The sequence below is a fragment of the Orcinus orca genome, chromosome X (genome assembly GCF_937001465.1).
Source record: "Orcinus orca chromosome X, mOrcOrc1.1, whole genome shotgun sequence".
NCBI classification, from domain to species: Eukaryota; Metazoa; Chordata; class Mammalia; order Artiodactyla; family Delphinidae; genus Orcinus; species Orcinus orca.
The window spans coordinates 107,676,048-107,699,963 of record NC_064580.1 but is presented as its reverse complement, the minus strand read 5'-3'; the positions used below and the strand labels follow the sequence as shown (position 1 = coordinate 107,699,963).

Below are 23,916 nucleotides of genomic sequence, written 5' to 3'. Positions count from 1 at the left end.
CAAAGTTTCTCCTTTTTTATTTGAAGGGGAGAAGAATTTGCCACCCCAAAATATGCCTCTTTGGTATAAAGATTATTTTAGGCTGATGGAGAAAGCAATGACTTAAATCTGCATAACAACCTTACCCTTGTTTACTGTGCTTTGCCTGGTCACCTCCCATAACTGGCTCCCTCCTCCCAACATCTTTTGTCTTTAGTTGGAGATAGTATATAAGGTGGTGACTTGGGCCATTTTGGAGAGTTAATCAGTTCCCCTGGGTCTCTCCCATGTGTACAGGAGGTATACATGTTATTAAACTTGTTTGTTTTTCTCCTGTTTTTATTACAGGGTGAGGGTGGCAGTGTGTGGGGGTCTCAGCCAAGAACCTAGAAGGTTCCTTCCAGATATGCTTGGACCCCCTTCACCCAAAAGAAGTCTTTTCCTTGAAAGTTGGGTGAAGAGTACATGGCTACTGTATCATTTTTGCAACTTCTTTTTTTTTTAATAGCTCCAACAATTTACATATTTTATTTTATTGGCCGCACTGTGAGGCTTGTGGGATTTTAGTTCCCAGACCAGGGATCAACCCTGGGCCCTGGGCAATGAGAGCTTGGAGTCCTAACCACTGGACCGCCAGGGAATTCCCCACTTTTGCAACTTCTTGTGAGTCAGACTAGTTCCACATAAAAAGTTATAATAAAACAAAACAAACGACTCACTGAAATGAAAACTTAACTGAGCTAAACTAAAATAAATAAAACAAATTTTTAAAGCCCTCCCCTTGGCCTCTCACCCACCTACTTCAAAACCCCTATCTTCCAGAGCCTTCTTCAGCTCTGTGTTGTCATCAGCTTGCTATAGCAGTTACTGGTGGGAGTGCCAAACATTGGCATTACTAGCTGAAGAGTAGAACAGATCATGTCAGTTGTCCAGTTGCTTTGAAAACCCAGTAAAAGTGGCCTTTTGTCCAATTTAAAAACTTTTTAACTAAGCCATTTAGTTCTTTGGTTATCTTTTGTAGACCAGGCTGAATTTCCTCAGAGGCAGGATTTCTCTGGACAACTTTGGGGCCGTGAAGTACACAGAGGGGATGCTGGCGTGCAGTCAAGGAAGCCTAAGACCAGAACCAAGCCGAGCTACTAATTGTTTCTAAACTTGGTACCCAGATTGAACTCCATGCTCTAACCTCACTGAGTGGCGTCACCCTCGCAAATACTGGGGGGCCTACCAACACCTGCCACATTTACCTTCTGGTAAAACATTGCTGAGTGGGCTTCCATCTCAGGAGACAATCTGAGTTGCTCTGTGTTCCCCTGTGATAGATGTGAAGTGATAAAGCTCCATGCCCAGAGGAACAGGAAGCCCAAGAAGGGATTCTCTGTATAAATTAGAGGGGGCGCTCTGTATTCATTTTTTCTAATTTCTAATTATGTAAATAACTCACCATTCTATGTTTTAGCCACTTCATTGGTAAAAGAGGGGGAGGAAATCCCGTTCCTTGGTAGGCATCTGACTCACATAAAATAAGATTACATAATCACTGAAAATTGTATCAGCACACTTGAGGCTTGAGTTGGGCAAAAGCAATCAATAACCGTATGTTGAGGAGCTAGCACATACCAGTAGTTAAGACATAGCCCCAACCTTCCAAGACTGTACAGTCTGCTGGGAGAATAAAGACAAGTGTCATCCGAGGAGAAGCCGGTGGATTCAAAGGCAAGAGACACCCCATTGCTGGAGAAACAGAAAAAGCTTTTCAATTGTGAATGCACTTGATGAGGGGAGCTAAGGCAGTGCTTCAAATGTATTTCCTATCTCTTTTTTGTAGGCCCATAACAGAAACCTGCTCTCCATAGATTTTGATCATATGACTCGCACAGGAAAGATCTATGACGACCATCGGAAATTCACCCTTCGAATTCTTTATGACCAGACTGGACGACCTGTTCTGTGGTCTCCCATAAGCAGATATAATGAAGTGAATATCACATATTCACCTTCAGGATTGGTGACGTTTATTCAACGAGGGACGTGGAATGAAAAAATGGAATATGACCAGAGTGGAAAAATCATTTCAAGAACTTGGGCTGATGGGAAAATTTGGAGCTATACCTACTTAGAAAAGGTAAGCATGTAGGGGAAATAAACTAGTTCTGAGTTCCCGAATGAGAATATTGAAAGCGGCACTGAACTACCCGCCTTGCTGAGGACCTGCAGGAGAAAAGTCTGTGTTCTGGCTGTTCTGCTCTATAGAAGTAACAACAACAAATTATATCTGTAAGGATAAGCTGTTTTTCAGCTGAAAACTTTCCCCAACCCCACGCTCTGCCAGGTACTCTTTCAAACTGAAGTCAGGATAATGGCTTCGATTTCTCCTCATTTGAGCATATTTGTTCATGCTCCTGAAAATGTATCTTTATTATTATGAAAGCTCACACTGAAGTAAAATAGGTAGAAAATTATAAAATTGCGTGTTAATGTATCGCAGCTCCGGAAAAGAGCCTCTTACGCAGAGAATAAGGACTTCTACTTTTGTTAGGATAGTCAGTAAAAGTTTAGCGGTATACATTTGAAGACTAATTTTCCCAAGTAATCGGTCTGAGGAAATGGTAGCAGTGGGGCCTCGTTGGTAATAGTCCTTTGTATGTAATGACTCTCCAGTAGCATCTGTAATAGGAGCTCGTGGCCTCTGTCTGCTTGGAATGGGCAAGGATTTTAATCCCATCACTGGATCCATTTGTCAAACATCAGCCCCCCACAGCAAAATGATTTCTAGCCCGATCAGTATCAGAAGACAATAAGAGAAATTGATCTCTATCTACCATCTCAATCTCTGATGTCCTAAGATACTGTCTCTTTTTTCCCAAATCTATCCATTCAACTTATCAGTCCTGAATTAATTTCTGGGAAAATTGGAAGATGCCTTCCCTTGAGGATTCAAGGGTAGTCAGTGCAAAGTCACCCCTAGAAGTTCTTAGAAAAGTCATGGGCATTCATAGCTCACATCGCAAAATTTCACTATAATGATGCTAAGCCTTTCTGATATACCCCTGAAAGTTTTTTTTTTAAAAAAAGTGTGCCAGCAGTTGTATGTTATTATAAAACTATTGTATTATTTCCCAGAGCCAGTCGCTGGGGAATTTGCCAAGTTGGGAATGCCTAGGAGATAAAGCAGAGCTCCACTTGGGAGCCAGGGTAAAGGAGGGAGTTCTCTGCTGTATCCACCTCCTGTCCTTTTCTGCTGAAGAAATCGATGAAATCTCTATAATCTGTACTCTACACTGGGAACATCTGAATTTTACAGAGTAGATCTTTTATCTTTTGAATTTTAGTAACAAGGATGATTGGCAAAATCGTATGACTACTGTCCACAAAGAGAGGCCACAACAGTGAGAGGCCCGCGTACCGCAAAAAAAAAAAAAAAAAAATTAACTGAATCCAAAGATTTGGTGTACGTTCACAGAGGCAAGGCATGTAATGATGACCATCATATGAAAAAAAGATGCCACTGATTCTAGCAGAATGTAGGCTGATTAGTCTTTCCAGGAATGAGGATAGGTTTGTGCTGATCCTCCCACAGGTCTACGTGTGACTAGTGAAGGAGCTGGCACTCATTATGAGTATGTACAGTTTTGAGGAAATTCCCTGGTGGTCCAGTGGTTAGGACTCAGCACTTTCACTGCCAGGGCCCGGTTCAATCCCCAGTCGGGGGAACTAAGGTCCCACAAGCCGCCGGGCACAGCCAAAAAAAAAAAAAAAAGTATGTACGGTTTTGAACTCAGAGCCCCAGCCTCATTAGCGCCACAGTCTGGCCACTGAGCTAACTGCCTGTAGACAGTTGCTTCTATGTCTCGTAGAACTTTCCCTTTAGGCTGTCCATACGATGACAAAAGAGCCTGTTGAAACTTAAATTTCAGCCCTGCATATAGTTATTTAGCCTCTTCTCTGACACCAATGAAGCAATTTTATTGTTCCCCTTTTCTGGATTAACTGATTATTTCAGCACAGTTATTTCAGCAAAGAATGATGTGAAGCAAACTTCACATACGTCCGTTTTGCTACAGAAACTTACTTGGCAATAATTCTTTAAAAAAAAAAACACAACAAAGAGAGCTCCCTGAGACTGTCAGTGTCTGCAGTAGACAGAAATAAGACCTTATTGTCACAAAACAATGTATGGAGAAAAGCCCCAGCGACTTCCAAAGACTAGTTAACTGACCAGTGAGACAGCCAAATCGCTTGTGCCTTTTAGTTGACTTTTCTCCCTTTCTTGATTTCACATTTAATTTGTTCTCTAATTACAAGATAGCCCGTGACTTAAGCAATGCTATTATGCAAAACTCAGAACCTACAAAACACATAATTATGGAATGGTTCTTTACTTTCCAAAAATCATCTATCACGAGATTGATTTTATTAACATTATTATTACCAGTGATAATAATTAATTCACTGAATAGAAGCAGCGATTAAATGAAATAACAATATAAAGCACCCAGCACATCTAGTCATTCAATAAAAGTTAATTCCTTTCCATTTAAATCGTGCATTCTAGTATTTATTCTAGTATTTATATGAATCGAAGAACTTAAAGGCTGGCAGTTACTGCTACTTGAAGGTAAATTAAAACAGGAAAGAACGGAAGGAAGGAAAAAAGGAAGGAAATTAAAGCAACTTTGAAATTGTGATTCTAGAAAGAAAAGGTAAAGAATATTCAATTTACCAAAATCCAGTTAACATGTAACTTTTCCAGTGAGGTGATGAGGTTCTGTGCCTCCCCGTGCTCTTTTAAAGTCCTCTCTTTAACATGGCCTTCGCTGGAACATTCTTTCACTATGTCTGGGGCAGAGCAAGACAAAGAGGCTGGCTCTAGTAGTATATTTTGAAGTAAGAGTTCTCAAACTTTAAAATATAAGTCTCTTTTTATACCTCAAAATACTTCTGGTAGTACCTCTGTAAATTTGCTTGCCATCCCTATACCATGATATATTAAAAATCAAACAGCAGATATTTCACCTTAATGTGCAGAAATTTTGTAAAAATTGTTTGACTTCCTCTAGAGTAAGTAAAAACTACTCGTATCATTTTCATGCGCAATGATTTGTAGCCATTAGGAGAAAAATAATTATTTGGCTAATAGCTGCGGTGGCTTAAATGATCTCATCTCTATTTAAAAAAATCAATTATTGTTTCTTAAGTTTTCTCTGTGCGGCCATTAATTCTCTATCTTGATTTATGAGCCTTTCCTGAGTTAATTATATTTTGAAGACTTGTGGGGCTAAAATTTTGTATTACAGTAAATTTACATTTACATCTTTCCGTTTCCTAAAATTGTTCTTAAGAACTTCATTTTTAAATACATTTAAATATATTTTATAATCATTTAATAAGATGCTTTAGTCTGATACATTTACACAAAATTGCCTCTTTGGGGCTGAAATTTTCAAAGGCTGCCTCGAGGGAGAGAATGCAGCCTTTGGCTTGTGCTTCCAGGTGGCCCCAGACTGCCATCTGGTGGTCATTCAAATGCTTTAATTTTTCAAATTTCTGCCATTTCTCATTTCTACTCGTGTTCAAATGAGTATACAGCCATGATTGTTCTTGTTTTCTTCTTTACAATGATGTCACAGTCTTTTCGGATCTCACAATCAATTTTTAAAAAATACAAAGTCTCCCACTCCATTGTTTCAACGAATAAGAAATGGCCTTTTACCGTATAGCTGCACTATGGGCACTGGATGGACTCATAAGTATTGTTTTTGAAAGAGCTGATAATAATGCCCACCCAAAGTGAAAAAGCAGGCAAGTGAGAACTAAATGGTAGTCTGGCAACGCAACAGTTACATTCATGAGATTTCTAATCACATCATCCACATTTTTGCCATTGGCAGGAAGCTTTAAAACAGACCAGGGAGCTTTTGAGACAGCGCAGCATCAGCACCACCCAGGAACAGGGTCAGGCAGTAGTTTACTGCAGCGCAGAGGATGAGAGCAGGGAGAGAACACAATGGCGATGTGCTATAAATGTTTGGCAAGGCTGGTACAGCGACTGGAAAAGGCCTGGCCCAGGCAGGCTGGTACTAGATAATGTGTGCGAGCCATATGGTGATTGTCCCTGGCCCACATCGCAGGTGACAGATGTCATTTGTTCATGGCAAATTGACAGAAGAGAGTGGAAAGTAGCTGAGAAATCTGGCTTTCAGCATAGAGGTGATGCAAAGGTATTTCCCACCAATTTCCTCCCAGGTTCTGTTGAGTTCTGCCGTGGTCAAGGACTCAGTGGTCCCTTTGTGTCCTCGTGCCCCCGCAGGAGTTCCAAGTCTCCAGCCTTCTGTTCAGCAGATTTTCTGGAGCTACAGGGTGTCCACAGGTGATGAGGTGATAGGATTTCCACACAGCTCTGTATCCCCGGGCAGAGTACTTGGTGGAAAAGAAGGAAAGGATAAGCGAACAAGCAAATAAGTGCTGACTTTGACTTCACAGTACTGACACGCGATTCCATATCAATTCTCAGACGAGCAGGGATGACGTGCAGTTTCAAGAAGCATGTTCAATATTAGAGTATAATTTCATACTTAGAAGTTTTAAAAGTACATTATATATGCTTATGTAATTCATATTCATAACTTTATGTAATTTATATTTAGAAAATGAAAAGATACCTATTGTTTTCATAACAGAAACTTCAGAAAATAAAGCTCAACTAAATCTTTTTGCTTGATAAGCCAATTCTCAAGAAAGGAGGGGTAAAAGCTCCCTTAGGGAGATATATCAGAATTCCCAGGGGTGAACAATTTTTATTTTTATTGAAAGATGAGGCTTAAATGCTTTTCAATTAGAAATAGGGTTTGAGTTCTCCCTACAATAGTGTTCTTTTTATGTCTATATTTAAAATTAAAATAAGATAAACCAATATCAATGAAGCACCCATAACGTGCAAAGCATTATACCTCAACAAATAACTGTTTCTGAAATACAGATCAGTTTGGGGGAGAGGGCTTGCATAACCAGAGAAGTCTTCACTGTTAATGGCATGTTTCCCTAATATAGTTTAAAACACGAATTGCAGAGCAATACAGTAGTCCCCCCTTACCTGCGGGGGATACGTTCCGAGGCCCCCAGTGGATGCCTGAAACTGTGGATAGTATGGAACCCCATATATACTGATATTTCCTGTACTATCGGGCGGGTAGCAGATACAGTGTGGATACACTGAACAAAGGGATGATCCACATCCTGGGAAGGACAGCGTGAGATTTCATCACACTACTCAGAACAGTGTGCAATTTAAAACTCATGAATTGTTTATTTCTGGAACTTTCCATTTAATATTTTCAGACAGCAGTTGACTGTGGGTAACTCAGAAAGCAAAACTGCAGATAAGGAGGGGACTACTGTAATAGTAATATTTTATATACAACTTTTCAGAAAGACACCTCTATAAAGTCAATAAGTATTTTTTGGTGACTAATACTTAATATGTGGCATGCCCTGCCCCCCATTTACCTCCCTCCAATCCACCTCCACATTGAAGCAATAGTAACCTTTCTGGAATACCTACTGGATTGCCCTGTCCTTCGATTTGCTTTCAGCGTTTTCCTTGTTGCCAGCAGGTTAAAGTCCAAACTCCTTAGCGTGGCTTAGAAAGCCCAGTGTGATCTAGATCCAGCCTACCTGCCTGGCCTCAGCTCTTGCCATTCACCCACCCCCTCCAACACACCCATACTCTGGCCACACAAAATTCCTGTCATTCCCTGAAAAAGCCATGTTCTCTTTCTTATCCTGACCCTCACAGTGCTATGCCCTGTGTCAGGAATACTCTCCCCATCCTGTTCCACCCACCACCCTGCCTTTATCTGGGCAACCCCTAGTCACCCTTTATGTCTCAACTCAGATGTCCCAGCCTCCAGGACACCTTTCTTGACCTCTTAAGTCTGAGTTAGCTGCTCTTCCTCCGCTTCCCATAAGCGCCCTGTACTTCCTCTGTCATAACACATTTCACACTATATTATAATTGTCTGGTTATTTGTCTTTCTCTTCCATTAAACTGTAAGTTTAAGATAGACACATTATTGCCCACTACTGCATCCACTAGGGTCCACCACAGTGCCTGGCACACAGTAAGTGCTCCATAAATTTGTGTTGAATGGATGAATGTGTATTTTCTTTAATCTCCTGAACTCCAATGGTACTATTATGCTGTTGTGCCTTTGTCTCGTTTCAGTCTGTGATGCTTCTCTTACATAGCCAGCGGCGTTATATCTTTGAGTATGACCAATCGGATTGTCTGCTCTCAGTCACCATGCCTAGTATGGTGCGCCACAGTTTACAAACCATGCTTTCAGTGGGCTACTACCGGAACATCTACTCCCCACCAGACAGTAGCACTTCTTTTATCCAAGACTATAGTCGAGATGGCCGACTACTACAGACCCTGCAGCTGGGGACAGGGCGCAGAGTTTTATACAAGTACACCAAGCAAGCAAGGCTGTCCGAGATTCTCTATGATACCACCCAGGTCACATTAACATATGAAGAGTCTTCTGGAGTGATTAAGACAATACACCTGATGCACGATGGCTTCATTTGCACAATCAGATACAGGCAAACAGGTTTGTTGTGAAAGGGTGGTGATGTATACAACCACATCAGTCTTATGAAATTTTTGCTGGCCACAGTCTGAGATATAAGCATTAACCTATAGACATTCTTCAATTCAACCAAATTTCACTTGCATTATCAAATTATCTTCCATTGAAAATGAAAAACATAAGTGACATGAAAGCTGATTCCTTAAAAACATACAGTACATTTCTCTTTCTGTGTCTCAGCTCTCAAGAAAGTTGAGTTCTAGGTACCTAGTCTAACTGTGTACCGGTCCCTACTCACCACCAAATCTTCCCAAAGATGCAGCTGCAAGATATGAGTCTCACTGAAACTAACTCAAGCCCTATATAACCTCTATAAGCCTCAGTTGATGGCAACATGTCTTTAAAAGTCACAACTTTTGATTATACTTCATCCTTTCGGTTTATAAAATGCCCAAATCCAGTTACTTGAATGCTGGAATTGGTCAAAACCTGACCCTCTGACTTTGTAGCACAGGTTAAATAAACTGAAAGTATTTTTGTCTGTAATTGTTTTTAAAAAAACATGTTTATAATATCAGTTTCATCACCTCAACTACTGGATGGGTTATTACTTCTAAAGTTCCTATAGTTAAATTATTCTATAACTATAATATACAGTATTTAAAATTTTTTCATATTTGGTGACCACAACTATGAGAATATATATATCTATGAGATGAGATGCCCAGGCATTAGATATCAGAGGTCAATCTCTAATATTTTATTTTGAATGTAAAAGCATCCATACTAAAGAAAAGAACACTAGAACTTTCTGATTGTTCAGTGTTGAGCGCCTAGCTTTGTTCTCATTATTTTTATTTTGATCCCTTCAGGACCTCTTATTGGGCGCCAGATTTTCAGATTCAGTGAAGAAGGCCTTGTGAATGCTCGGTTTGACTACAGCTACAACAACTTCCGCGTCACCAGCATGCAAGCTGTGATAAATGAAACCCCTTTGCCCATAGATCTGTACCGATATGTTGATGTCTCTGGTAGAACAGAGCAGTTTGGAAAATTCAGTGTAATTAATTACGATTTAAATCAGGTCATAACTACTACAGTGATGAAGCACACCAAGATCTTCAACGCCAATGGACAAGTCATTGAAGTCCAGTATGAAATCCTAAAGGCAATTGCCTACTGGATGACTATTCAATATGATAATATGGGCCGAATGGTAATATGTGATATCAGAGTAGGAGTAGATGCCAATATAACAAGATATTTCTATGAATACGATGCTGATGGGCAACTTCAAACTGTTTCTGTAAATGATAAAACCCAGTGGCGTTATAGTTATGATCTGAATGGCAACATCAACCTCTTAAGCCACGGGAATAGTGCTCGTCTTACTCCTCTCCGATATGACCTCCGAGATCGCATCACCAGACTAGGAGAAATTCAGTATAAAATGGATGAAGATGGCTTTCTGAGGCAGAGGGGAAATGACATATTCGAATATAATTCTAATGGTCTGCTGCAGAAAGCCTACAATAAGGCTTCTGGCTGGACTGTGCAGTATTACTACGATGGGCTTGGGCGACGTGTCGCCAGTAAGTCCAGCCTAGGACAGCACCTCCAGTTCTTTTATGCAGACCTTGCCAACCCCATAAGAGTTACTCATTTGTACAACCACACGAGCTCAGAGATTACATCCCTGTATTATGATCTCCAAGGTCACCTTATTGCCATGGAGCTAAGCAGTGGTGAAGAATATTACGTAGCCTGTGATAATACAGGAACCCCGCTAGCCGTGTTCAGCAGTCGAGGTCAGGTGATAAAAGAGATACTGTACACGCCTTATGGAGATATCTATCATGACACTTACCCTGACTTTCAGGTCATCATTGGTTTTCATGGAGGACTCTATGATTTCCTTACTAAATTAGTGCACCTGGGGCAAAGAGACTATGATGTTGTTGCTGGTAGATGGACGACGCCTAATCATCACATATGGAAACAGTTGAACCTCCTTCCTAAACCATTCAACCTCTACTCTTTTGAAAATAACTATCCAGTTGGCAAAATTCAAGATGTTGCAAAGTATACCACAGGTATTTAAACGGTGTAACACTTTATGCTAAGGTAAAGAGAAAACTCGTTTATCACATAATCTCAATGCCTTTGTAAATATGCTTCCTCTTCCTGCCAGCTAGCCCACAAGTTATTGTGCAGTCACTCTCTTCCTTAGTCTTCTAGAGTGAGCAGAACTGTGTATGTTGGCATAAAACATGATGCTTTTGCATCCCAGTATATTTTCTCTTTCCTTTTAAGCTTTCTTTTTGTAGTTTTCACTCTTAAAAGTTTCTACAAATAATTTCATAGAAGAAAAATCGGGATTCTGTTGCATCAAGTAAATCTAATATCACAGTCTGTGTGGCCTTATTACCTCTACCACATTGAGAATTTCCACACAGTAAACTGAGCTGATCTCTGTGATTATCCATGAATCAAAAGCTTTCCCTGGGGAACGGATCATATGTTTTGGAGTGGGTGACATAAGGGGGAGTTTATCCCTAACTTACCATTGGCTAAACATATCGAAGGCAGGAGAGGCATCTTTCAAGCTTTCCACAAAATTTGTAAAGTATGGGCTTTAAAATCTTTTTTTCTTTTAAATTTTTGTCTCACAGACATTGGAAGTTGGTTGGAGCTATTTGGTTTCCAACTACACAATGTACTACCTGGATTTCCCAAACCAGAATTAGAAAATTTGGAATTAACTTATGAGCTTCTACAGCTTCAGACAAAAACTCAAGAGTGGGATCCTGGAAAGGTTAGTATATGTTTTACCATCTCTATTTAGCTGAAAAAAACAGAAGAGCATCCAACGCCGTGAAGCATATATTTGCTTACTTATGTTTGAGTCTTCTTGAATATTCACTTAAATGTCCATGATTAATAAGGAGGTAGAAAAAAGCTTCCATGAGGAAAGGATCAGGGAATTGGAGCTTTGGGAAAAGAAAAGACTAATGTGTGACTTGATGACTGCTGCAGAAGAAAAAAGTGGAACTGAACTTTAACAATTCTAAAATGGGCTACCAAGGGCAATTATGGAGGGGGACTTCCCTGGCGGTCCAGTGGTTAAGACTTTGCCTTCCAATGCAGGGGGTGTGGGTTCGATCCCTGGTGGGGGAGCTAAGATCCCACATGCTTCATGGTCCAAAAACCGAAACATAAAACAGAAGCAGTATTGTAAAAAATTCAATAAAGACTTTAAAAATGGTCCACATCAAAAAAAATCTTTAAAATAAAAAAGGGGCAATTATGGATTCTATATAGAGAAAATTGTTCACTAAGAGACCTAAAACATCAGATCTCCAACTGCAAAATAATTCAGGGCATAGTGCATTAAGAGCATGGGAATAACAAATTAAATTATTCTGATAAATGGGACTTCCCTGGCAGTCCGGTGGTTACGACTCTGACCTCCATTGCACGGGGCACAGGTTCAATCCCTGGTTGGGGAACTAGGATCTTGCATGCCTCATGATGCAGCCAAAAAAAAAAAAAAATTATTCTGATAAAGAAAAAGTATAAAAATACAAACACATGGGCTTCCCTGGTGGCGCAGTGGTTGAGAGTCCGCCTGCCGATGCAGGGGACACGGGTTCATGCCCCGGTCTGGGAAGATCCAACATGCTGCGGAGCAGCTGGCTCCCTGAGCCATGGCCACTGGGCCTGTGCATCCAGAGCCTGTACTCCACAACGGGAGAGGCCACAATGGTGAGAGGCCCACGTACCACCAAAAAAAAAAAAAAGGAGGCTAAACAATACACTACTTAATAATGAAGTGATCACTGAAGAAATCAGAGGAAATCAAAAAAATACCTAGAAAAAAATGACAATTGAGACACGACGACCCAAAACCTATGGGATGCAACAAAAGCAGTTCTAAGAGGGAAGTTTATAGCAATACAATCCTGCCTTAAAAAAACAGGAAACATCTCAAATAAACAACCTAACCTTGCACCTAAAGCAATTAGAGAAAGAAGAACAAAAACAGCCCAAAGTTAGCAGAAGGAAAGAAATCATAAAGATCAGATCAGAAATAAATAAAAAAGAAATGAAGGAAACGATAGCAAAGATCAATAAAACTAAAAGCTGGTTCTTTGAGAAGATAAACAAAATTGATAAACCATTAGCCAGACTCATCAAGAAAAAAAGGGAGAAGACTCAAATCAATAGAATTAGAAATAAAAAAGGAGAAGTAACTGACACTGCAGAAATACAAAGGATCATGAGAGATTACTACAAGCAACTCTATGCCAAGAAAATGGACAACCTGGAAGAAATGGACAAATTCTTAGAAATGTACAACCTGCCAAGACTGAACCAGGAAGACATAGAAAATATGAACAGATCAATCACAAGCACTGAAATTGAAACTGTGATTAAAAATCTTCCAACAAACAAAAGCCCAGGACCACATGGCTTCACAGGCGAATTCTATCAAACATTTAGAGAAGAGCTAACACCTATCCTTCTCAAACTCTTCCAAAATATAGCAGAGGGAGGAACACTCCCAAACTCATTCTACAAGGCCACCATCACCCTGATACCAAAACCAGACAAAGATGTCACAAAGAAAGAAAACTACAGGCCACTATCACTGATGAACATAGATGCAAAAATCCTCAACAAAATACGAGCAAACAGAATCCAACAGCACATCAAAAGGATCATGCACCATGATCAAGTGGGGTTTATTCCAGGAATGCAAGGATTCTTCAATATACGCAAATCAATCAATGTGATAAACCATATTAACAGATTGAAGGAGAAAAACCATATGATCATCTCAATAGATGCAGAGAAAGTTTTCGACAAAATTCAACACCCATTTATGATAAAAACCCTGCAGAAAGTAGGCATACAGGGAATTTTCCTCAACATAATAAAGGCCATATATGACAGACCCACAGCCAACATCGTCCTCAATGGTGAAAAACTGAAACCATTTCCACTAAGATCAGGAACAAGACAAGGTTGCCCACTCTCACCACTCTTATTCAACATAGTTTTGGAAGTTTTAGCCACAGCAATCAGAGAAGAAAAAGAAATAAAAGGAATCCAAATCAGAAAAGAAGAAGTAAAGCTGTCACTGTTTGCAGATGACATGATGCTATACATAGAGTATCCTAAAGATGCTACCAGAAAACTACTAGAGCTAATCAATGAATTTGGTAAAGTAGCATGACACAAAATTAATGCACAGAAATCTCTTGCATTCCTATACACTAATGATGAAAAATCTGAAAATGAAATTAAGAAAACACTCCCATTTACCAATGCAACAAAAGAATAAAATATATAGGAATAAACCTACCTAAGGAGACAGAAGACCTGTACGCAGAAAATTATAAGACACTGATGAAAGAAATTAAAGATAATACAAATAGATGGAGAGATATACCATGTTCTTGGATTGGAAGAATCAACACTGTGAAAATGACTCTACTACCCAAAGCAATCTACAGATTCAATGCAATCCCTATCAAACTACCAATGGCATTTTTCACAGAACTAGAACAAAAAATTTCACAATTTGTATGGAAACACAAAAGACCCCGAATAGCCAAAGCAATCTTGAGAAAGAAAAATGGAGCTGGAGGAATCAGGCTCCCTGACTTCCGACTATACTACAAAGCTACAGTAATGAAGACAGTATGGTACTGGCACAAAAACAGAAATATAGACCAATGGAACAGGATAGAAAGCCCAGAGATAAACCCACGCACATATAGTCACCTTATCTTTGATAAAGGAGGCAAGAATATACAGTGGAGAAAAGACAGCCTCTTCAATAAGTGGTGCTGGGAAAACTGGACAGCTACATGTAAAAGTATGAAATTAGAACACTCCCTAACACCATACACAAAAAAAAACTCAAAATGGATTAAAGCCCTAAATGTAACGCCAGACACTATCAAACTCTTAGAGGAAAACATAGGCAGAACCCTCTATGACATAAATCACAGCAAGATCCTTTTTGACCCACCTCCTAGAGAAATGGAAATAAAAACAAAAATAAACAAATGGGACCTAATGAAACTTAAAAGCTTTTGCACAGCAAAGGAAACCATAAACAAGACCGAAAGACAACCCTCAGAATGGGAGAAAATATTTGCAAATGAAGCAACTGACAAAGGATTAATCTCCAAAATTACAAGCAGCTCATGCAGCTCAATAACAAAAAACAAACAACCCAATCCAAAAATGGGCAGAAGACCTAAACAGACATTTGTCCAAAGAAGATATACAGACTGCCAACAAACACATGAAAGAATGCTTTAACATCATTAATCATTAGAGAAATGCAAATCAAAACTACAATGAGATATCATCTCACACCAGTCACAATGGCCATCATCAAAAAATCTACAAACAATAAATGCTGGAGAGGGTGTGGAGAAAAGGAAACCCTCTTGCACTGCTGGTGGGAATGTGAATTGGTACAGCCACTATGGAGAACAGTATGGAGGTTCCTTAAAAAACTACAAATAGAACTACCATATGACCCAGCAATCCCACTACTGGGCATATACCCTGAGAAAACCATAATTCAAAAAGAGTCATGTACCAAAATGTTTATTGCAGCTCTATTTACAATAGCCAGGACATGGAAGCAACCTAAGTGTCCATCAACAGATGAATGGATAAAGAAGATGTGGCCGATATATACAATGGAATGTTACGCAGCCATAAAAAGAAACAAAATTGAGTTATTTGTAGTGAGGTGGATGGACCTAGAGTCTGTCATACAGAGTGAAGTAGGTCAGAAAGAGAAAAACAAATACTATATGCTAACACATATATATGGAATCTAAGAAAAAAGAAAAGGTCATGAAGAAACTAGGGGCAAGACGGGTATGAAGACACAGACCTACTAGAGAATGGACTTGAGGATATGGGGAGGGGGAAGGGTAAGCTGTGACAAAGTGAGAGAGTGGCATGGACATATATACACTACAAAACGTAAAATAGATAGCTAGTGGGAAGCAGCCGCATAGCACAGGGAGATCAGCTCGGTGCTTTGTGACCACCTAGAGGGGTGGGACAGGGAGGCGTGGGAGGGAGGGAGACGCAAGAGGGAAGAGATATGGGAACATATGTATATGTATAACTGATTCACTTTGTTATAAAGCAGAAACTAACACACCATTGTAAAGCAATTATACTCCAATAAAGATGTTAAAAAAAAAACAAGAAAAAACAGTATACAAGGGTAATGAAGCAAAATAATAAATATTACAGAGAGAAAGTCTCTGGAAAAATAGGAATACCAAAACATTCAAGGTTCGGCAGATAATTCCATCACTTAATGAGGTACAAATGACAACAAGAAAAGAACTTTATCTTTCAGCTGAAAGAAAGAGGAATATCTGTGTTTGCCAAAAAAAATGGCTTTAACAAAATAAAACTGAAACTTGGGGTGAGAGGGCTTGAAATTGAAGTATAAAAATTATAAAGGAAACGAAATTCTAAATAAGTACTATAGGCTTATCCCTTTTTGTAAATACATATAACATGTAAATGCTTTCTGTAATTAAACGTCCTGAAAAAAGTTTAACAAAATTTTGAAAATTTCTGATGCTTTGCAATGGATACTTGGAGGTTCATTATTCTCTTCTCTTTATTTCTTAGTATGTTTGAAATCTGCCATAGTAAAAAGGTTTTTTTTTTTTTAAATCCACATAAAAAGATCCATGGACTTGCTGATTTGCCCTTGTGATTTATAAGGTCATAAGCTACTTTAAAGCAAGAATGATGCCTTATACCGTCTCTTTATACCTCACTGTGGCTAATGTATTACTCTACATCCAATAAGAAACAGCTAGTCAGTGTCCGTTGAATGGGTAAAAATAAAATGTCTTTGTTTGGGGGGAACTAGACCCACTTAAGTGCCTTTTAGCTCTGTGATTCTGTGGTATCAAGTTTTAACATATTTGCTTATGCTTAACTCTTAACTCACCAAGATATCAAGAAATATATGCCAGGTGATCAAGTCACCTGTCTTTTCCAAAGCTCTGGTGAAGAGATTCCAAACGTGGCTTGTTTTTAAATCACAAACCAGCAAATTAAAGAGAGAAGGAAGCAACCTGGCAAGCCTTTGCTTTCTACAGTGACCAAGCGTATGCTAGGTGTCTAATCGTCTGCTGCCTTTGCTCTGTGCCTTTCTTCTTTCCTAGACCATCCTGGGTATCCAGTGTGAGCTCCAGAAACAGCTCAGGAATTTCATTTCCTTGGACCAACTTCCTATGACTCCCCGATATAATGATGGACGGTGCCTTGAAGGAGGGAAGCAACCAAGGTTTGCTGCTGTTCCTTCTGTTTTCGGCAAAGGTATAAAATTCGCCATCAAGGATGGCATAGTAACAGCCGATATTATAGGAGTAGCCAATGAAGATAGCAGGCGGCTGGCTGCCATTCTCAATAATGCTCATTACCTGGAAAACCTACATTTTACCATAGAGGGGAGGGACACGCACTACTTCATTAAGCTTGGGTCTCTGGAGGAAGACCTGGTGCTCATCGGGAACACTGGGGGGAGGCGCATTCTGGAGAATGGTGTCAATGTCACTGTGTCCCAGATGACTTCGGTGTTGAATGGGAGGACTAGACGGTTTGCAGATATCCAGCTCCAGCACGGGGCTCTGTGCTTCAACATCCGGTATGGGACAACTGTCGAAGAGGAAAAGAATCACGTGTTGGAGATCGCCAGACAGCGTGCTGTGGCCCAGGCCTGGACTAAGGAGCAAAGAAGGCTGCAAGAAGGGGAAGAGGGTATCCGGGCATGGACAGAGGGGGAAAAGCAGCAGCTGCTGAGCACTGGGAGAGTACAAAGTTATGATGGGTATTTTGTTTTGTCTGTTGAGCAGTATTTAGAACTTTCTGACAGTGCCAACAATATTCACTTTATGAGACAGAGCGAAATAGGCAGGAGGTAACAAAAAAAATCTCTGCCTTTGCGTCACCAAAGACTGCCTGTTTTTAAAACATAAAATGGTTTATTGTATTGGTTTTCTAGATCAGAACTCTGTATATGTAAATATGGAGGAGAAACATATCCAACTGCCTTTCAATGTGACGGAAGATGGTATTTTAATATTGTTTGTTTAAACTCTTTAAGAAATGACAGAGATTTTTAGTTCTTGTGTGGCAGTATTCAAAATAACACAAGTAGAACTCAACTAAAAAAAATTTTTTTTCAGCAAGCACCGCTTTCAATTTGTGGAACCATGCCGATGTTCAAATATAAAGAAAGAACCCAAGGTTCTCTATGTCTATTGTGACACGTGGTTTCATATTCAGCTTTTGGCAGAACTTGCGGGCTATTTGAAAGGTGGTGCAATCATATCTGAACCTTGCATTTTGAAAGACTGCCAGCTCTTTCACATGTTCCAGATCTGTTATAGGAAACTTTGAAAGAAGTGTAAAATGTCTTCGGCCACCATCTCCTAGAGTCAGGACCCATTTGCCCTTCATCCCTGATGATTCCTCCTTGCTTGTTGAAATAGATGCCATGTTGTTGTGCTGTGTTTTGGCGTGTGGTGGCTGGGTTCTGTCTACCACGCTTCCCTGTGGGTGTGGTCACCAAACCCAATTGCCACTATTTGCTCGTGTGTACATGATACCAAGGCAGCTGGCCAATGTAACTCCTCCCACCCAACTTGACTACATTTTGTACTCAGTTGTCCAGCTGTATTAGTGTCATGAAAACATAGCTTTTATTAACCTGGGTAGGAATTTCTCATTTATATATAGGGTGTGTTTTGGTCATAGTTTCACATTCGTGATTCAGTATTTATACACTAATCCAATGGTTTTGTGCACATGAAAGGTAATTTACTACAAAGTGTGATTCTGGTACAAAAAAAAAAATAGGCTTTCACAGGCATACATGCCTGGGATGCCGACACATTACACTCACTACTACTGCAGAAATTCATAAGAGCCAAAAACCTTTAAAAAAAAAAAATAGACATAGTACTAAGGTGAAAGGAAAGTACCAAAGGGAAGACCAAACTAAACATCACGGGAAGTTGCTGCCACATTGTTTCACCCCACTTAGATTTATCTTTCAAATGTGCAATTCTGTATTGAACATCTCCCAGCCATAGGAAATTTAATTAAGTGAGTCCTTTCCAACCTAAAACATTTCAACTAATTATAGAGAGGCAGACTATTTTTTACTAAGATAATTTATATGGTTAGTTATTTTAGTTCTCTGTCTTTGCCCATTTATTTTTGATTTAATCATCTCTCCTGCCTAGGAAAATAGCTATTTTCCAGGAAGGGTTATTTTGTTCTACAATCATTTAAAATGCAGAAAAGATCAGGATTAGTGTTAATATCAGCTGCAGTTTCTCAATCTGTATGAATCCTGTCGTAAAAGAAGCCCCTTGGTGAGCTGGGAGTTTTGTGCCCAGTGACGAAGAGACAGTTTGTAAACTGCTGTGCAATTGTAAGTTACCACAAATGAAAATACAGGACAGCACAATGTGGCCTGTGGAAAATTCTCCTGAGCCAGCTTCAGCACTTTCATCACCAGGTCTGGACACTCACTATGTCTGAAGGAGAATTTATGATGGAATGTCGCAGTTTGGATTCTTTCCAGCCACTACCTAAATGCAGTGTGGGGTCATTGCCTTGCTTTGTGATGACAGTCTTTTTTGAAAATATGCAAAGTCAGAATCCAGGCTCACATTAAGGTTTTTAAAGAGTCTGGCTCCTAACTACACAAAGAGTGAGAGAAAGGCAAGGGCCCGCTGACAGTAGGGGAGGGTGTATCCAGACATTTCATTTTCAAAACCTTCAGGTTGGGATTACACATGTATTCCAAGAGAGAGAAAGAATTCACGATGAACTCATATTGGGGTTTTTTTCCCCTGAATCAGGCCTGTGTTAATGGTATAGTATTTATTCAGGACAGGATCTAAAATTACTAGCAAACTTGTTGAAAATTTGAATACCTCCACACCAGCCTAAAAATGGACCTTAAGTTCCTAGAACCTCTGATGTTCTTTTAAATCAATGGAAAAGTAACTTATGAACTGTATATAAAGAGTGCATTCATAAATGTGATGATGTATTTTATCACTAATCCAAGATGTCAATATTAGAGTCTATTTTGCTTATACTTTAAGCGATTATACTTTTTTGCAATTCACTGATGATGTATCATTTTCAAACTGCTTTAAATATCCATTAGAAACAAGTATTTGAAGCTTTTACTTAATAGTAATTACCATGAACTGTGCATTTCTAGTTTGAAATACATATTTAATTTGTGCCTTTAGTTTCTTAAAGTTATATTTGTATTATATTCAGAAAATGCACTTTTTATCACTTAGAGCTGTGGTTTTAATACTGCCTTGAACTATTACTGTTCTCTTTACCACTTCCAAAGTTTTTTAGGAGGAAAGAGAAAAAAACCCAAAAGGTTAGCACTAATGAGTAGTAAATCTAAGAGAAACATTTTGGCATTTCTTAATAAGAACATGGAGATATTGAGTACATCACTTCCTATTCATGTGAATACAAAGGATGCCTTTATTGACTTGTAGTTCTGAAGTTTAAATTAATGAAAGAACAATTCATTTGTATTTCTTGATGAAAGTAAAAGCATTTTAAAGAGAAATATATGAATTTCTCATACCCAGAAGACAGGTGGCTGACACTACACAGCCACACACCATTCAAGTAAGTTCAAGTGAGAGCACAGCAGTTGGGCTCTCCTATGAAGAATATTCTGGGCCGGAGGCAGGGAATACTCCATGGTTGTTTCTTTTTCCTAGTTAGGCCCATTTTATTTGTGCTTTGTTTTATTTTGTTTTGACTCTTGCACTACAGTCTAGAGATCCAAATGAGCTGAAAAGTTCACAGTTGAACAGACATTTAAATATATTTATTTTTAGTTGTCATTCTAATCATTACTGATTAGAAGCATGATTCCTGAAGGAAAGGGATGTAAAGCCCAATTCATACTAATTTTTAGTAAAACACTCACCATATAAATAGGCATATGTTTTATTTTTAACCCAACAAAATAATGTATAAAATAAGCGTGTCCTTTACTGTCAATTTATCTAGAAGATCTATAATATATAGACTATATATATAATATAATATATACAACATAGCCAAATGTATGAAAACTTAATGATGTATAATTTGGAATTCACATGCTATGTAGAGAGGTATACAATTCTAATTTTTGTAAGATTGTTCTTTTTCATTACTATTGACACAGTTTCAAGCATCCTATCATGTTGTTTCTACTTTTTTTCCTCTCTTTCCTTTTTTTAAAAAAATTTTTAACCAGACCAGGCCCTACTGTAATAGCACCTAAGAGAGTCAGGGCAAAGTTTTTGCATTTATAAAGATATGTTCCTGTAAGGGCAACTGTAATGGAGTTCAGTGGTAATGGAAGCAAAAGTACAGTAATCAAGTACTGAAAGGAACTTTTGGAGAGACTGGAGAGTATTATAGCTTGTGGAAAAACAGAAGGCTACAGGTTGGATGCAACGTTCTTGTGTTCTTAGAGGAACTCACGTACACATAGCTGACCTGACTAGTACTTCAGATCTCAGACTGCTCTTCCACAGCCTTCTGTAAGGTTCTTTATTCTGCAAAAAAACAAAAAAACAAAAAAAGCAAAAAAACAAAACAAAGAAAAAAACCAGAAAATAACAAACAACAACAAAAAAGAATTCAACCACAAAATAGTGACTGTTTCAGTGTGTCCTTCACGTGAAAGCTATTAAGGACCAAATATACTACTGTGTGTAAGAAGAAATTACTTCCTAAACAGTAACTGAAAATAGTTAGAGTTAAACTTGCTGTGGATTTTGTCTTGGCAGTTGTCATCTTACATTATTTGTCAAAGGAAACGTGTTTGGCAGTTAAAAAAATCTTTCCTTAGATTTAGTGGTGGACTTTAACCTCTTAAATAAATGTTAGTATATCAGATTGTGTCCTTGAAAATATTTTACTTGTATGATTCATGACAATGTCTAAATCTTTACTATTCTTCTGGCAAAAGCATCAGTAAGAAAGAAGGTGAAAAAGAGAAGTATAGCCTTTACGTCAGAAAAATATTCTTTTTAGCTGCTTACTTTCTCATGAGAAGTAAAGATGTTTACAGTGTATGCCAAGATTTTCAGTTTCTATATAACAACAGTTAGAGGTTCTAATCATACAGGAAATTGTGTTATAATGGCCTGAGCCATGTTGCTAGGAAACAATAGGTTCCAGTTTTGTATTCCTGCTCTCAATCCTGTGCTGAAAAGTGACTGGATACTGTACAGGTTCATGTTCTCTGGCTGCAGTTAAATGGTCTTTTGCATTTTGCTCTGGCTTTCAGGCCAGAAGCATGCATTTTTCTACAAGAGCATCACAACATGCTGTAAATATTTAAAGTTAAACATTATGTGTCGATATTTGAAAGAAAAAAGTACTTTGAATATTTCATTTTTAAAAAATAAAATTGCAAATGAACACTGTGTCCCATTTTATTCATGCGCCAAACTGCATTCTCAAGTCAGTCTGGTCACCTGAGATTTGAAAAGTGGCTCCCTAAAAGGGAGCAATAAAACCACATCACCTTGAAAATATAGGTGCATAAGTCAAAAAGGCACTAATCCTAAGCAGACGCCTCTTCACTTTTATTTTTCATACATATAGGATCTCTGCCATAAATGACCATTTAATAAAAATAAAAATAAAAAAAGAGTAGCTGTTTCAAGTTTAAATGCCTCTAGGCTAGGACTCATAAAGGTTCTCTCTCCTGCTGATGCCTTTCTGGGCAATAGAAAGAAAATTAAGAATTGAAAAACAGGGGTGGGAGGGAGCTAGGAGAGCAGGGCAACCCAACGCATTGGCAAAGAATGAATGGGGCAGGGAAGGCAATCAGGAAAGACTAAAAAACAACTCTTCTGAGGCCCGAAGTCCTGGGCAGTTACAATGGCCATTGGCACTTATTTTTCACAAAAAGACATTTACGAGTGACACTGGGAAGGCTGGCCAACAGATCTTCCAAAATTCATCTTGATAGTAATGAGGTACCTATAGTCCAAACAGCCTGTTACTGAAACTTGCTTGGAATCCTGGAATTTACACCACTCTAAAATGCCCTGCTGCCTTTTATTCACTGATATATACAGAGATACAGTGAAAAGATTGACAGAGCAGAAGACAATCCTGATTGTTTCAACACACCAATCAGCAAAAAGCAATGGGGGTGGGGAGTGGAGTTGGGGGATATTAGTAACACCAGGAGATTGGTTTTTCAAAATATGCATCCCACCCTCAGTACAAAAAGAAAGAAGCAAGAGCTCCTACGTGGAGAAAATTATAAAGGAGATAAGGGATTTCTCCATGTTCCTTCCCTATTCACCCTCACTTTTAGAGATCTTTAAATATCAATGCTATTTAAACATTTAGTAATATTACTACCATAAATTTATATAATTCTAGTATCTCAATAATCCTGTGAGGTGAGCAAGACTTAATTGTTCCTATTTGGCAAATGCAATACCAGCAACGGACTGACTTACCTAAGGTCACTGGCATAATCGGTGACAAAGCCGAAAAGCAAATTCAAGTCTCATTTGCTATGTTGATGGGCTCTCTCCAGTCGATCAGGTTATATTCTTTCCACATAAAAATATTCATTTAAAAAGCAAATGACCTAATGATGAAAATTCAGCCTTTTACTGCAAGTTGGGCCAATGACCCCAAATTATGAAAGTGTCCAAACTGGGCAGTTTAACTTCACCCTGAGCTGCAAACTGCAAAATTATGGTGTCCCATTTACTGCAAGGGCAAACATAGGTGACAAAGTTGAATTTATAGCCCACTAACAGGAAGACTAGGCATCTGTAACCTTGAAATGCTCAAGGGCAAATCTGGGTTTTATTATTAATAGACTTTGGATTCTGAACTCAATAAGTGAATCAAATAAAGCATAAGCTGATGTCTAAACATTCTTAACAGATTTTAAAGCTGGTTCTCACATTTTAACTTTTCTATCCATTCTACCACAAATAATATCTTAAATCCAGCCCTTGATTTATACCAGAAGACTTAATCAGAGGCATCCTCTGTAGACCTATTCTACCTATGTACTACCACAAAAGTTCCCTGCCTGTAACAGCCAAATGGACAATTACCTAAGCTTGTCTCCCTACTGACCTTATCTCTTCAGAACAAATTTCAGAGGAAATGAACAAGTATTTGATAAACTGTCATGTTCCTTGTGGGCTTGCTGACACACGTTTTTTTCTGAAAAAAGGTGTGCACT

The 23,916-nt window shown here is 38.8% G+C and overlaps 1 protein-coding gene across 1 annotated transcript in view; it reads left to right on the top strand.

Annotated features, from left to right (window-relative positions):
• LOC101276968 (teneurin-1) overlaps nucleotides 1-22,112 on the top strand; it is a 350,419-nt gene extending 328,307 nt beyond the window's left edge. Inside the window, exons 27-31 of the mRNA XM_049704537.1 lie at nucleotides 1,808-2,104; nucleotides 8,204-8,591; nucleotides 9,443-10,663; nucleotides 11,243-11,385; nucleotides 16,802-22,112. Coding sequence (XP_049560494.1) covers nucleotides 1,808-2,104; nucleotides 8,204-8,591; nucleotides 9,443-10,663; nucleotides 11,243-11,385; nucleotides 16,802-17,560 — 2,808 coding nt within the window. The 3' untranslated portion in view covers nucleotides 17,561-22,112. The remainder of the gene's footprint in view (nucleotides 1-1,807; nucleotides 2,105-8,203; nucleotides 8,592-9,442; nucleotides 10,664-11,242; nucleotides 11,386-16,801) is intronic.
• The last annotated feature ends 1,804 nt before the right edge of the window (nucleotides 22,113-23,916 follow it).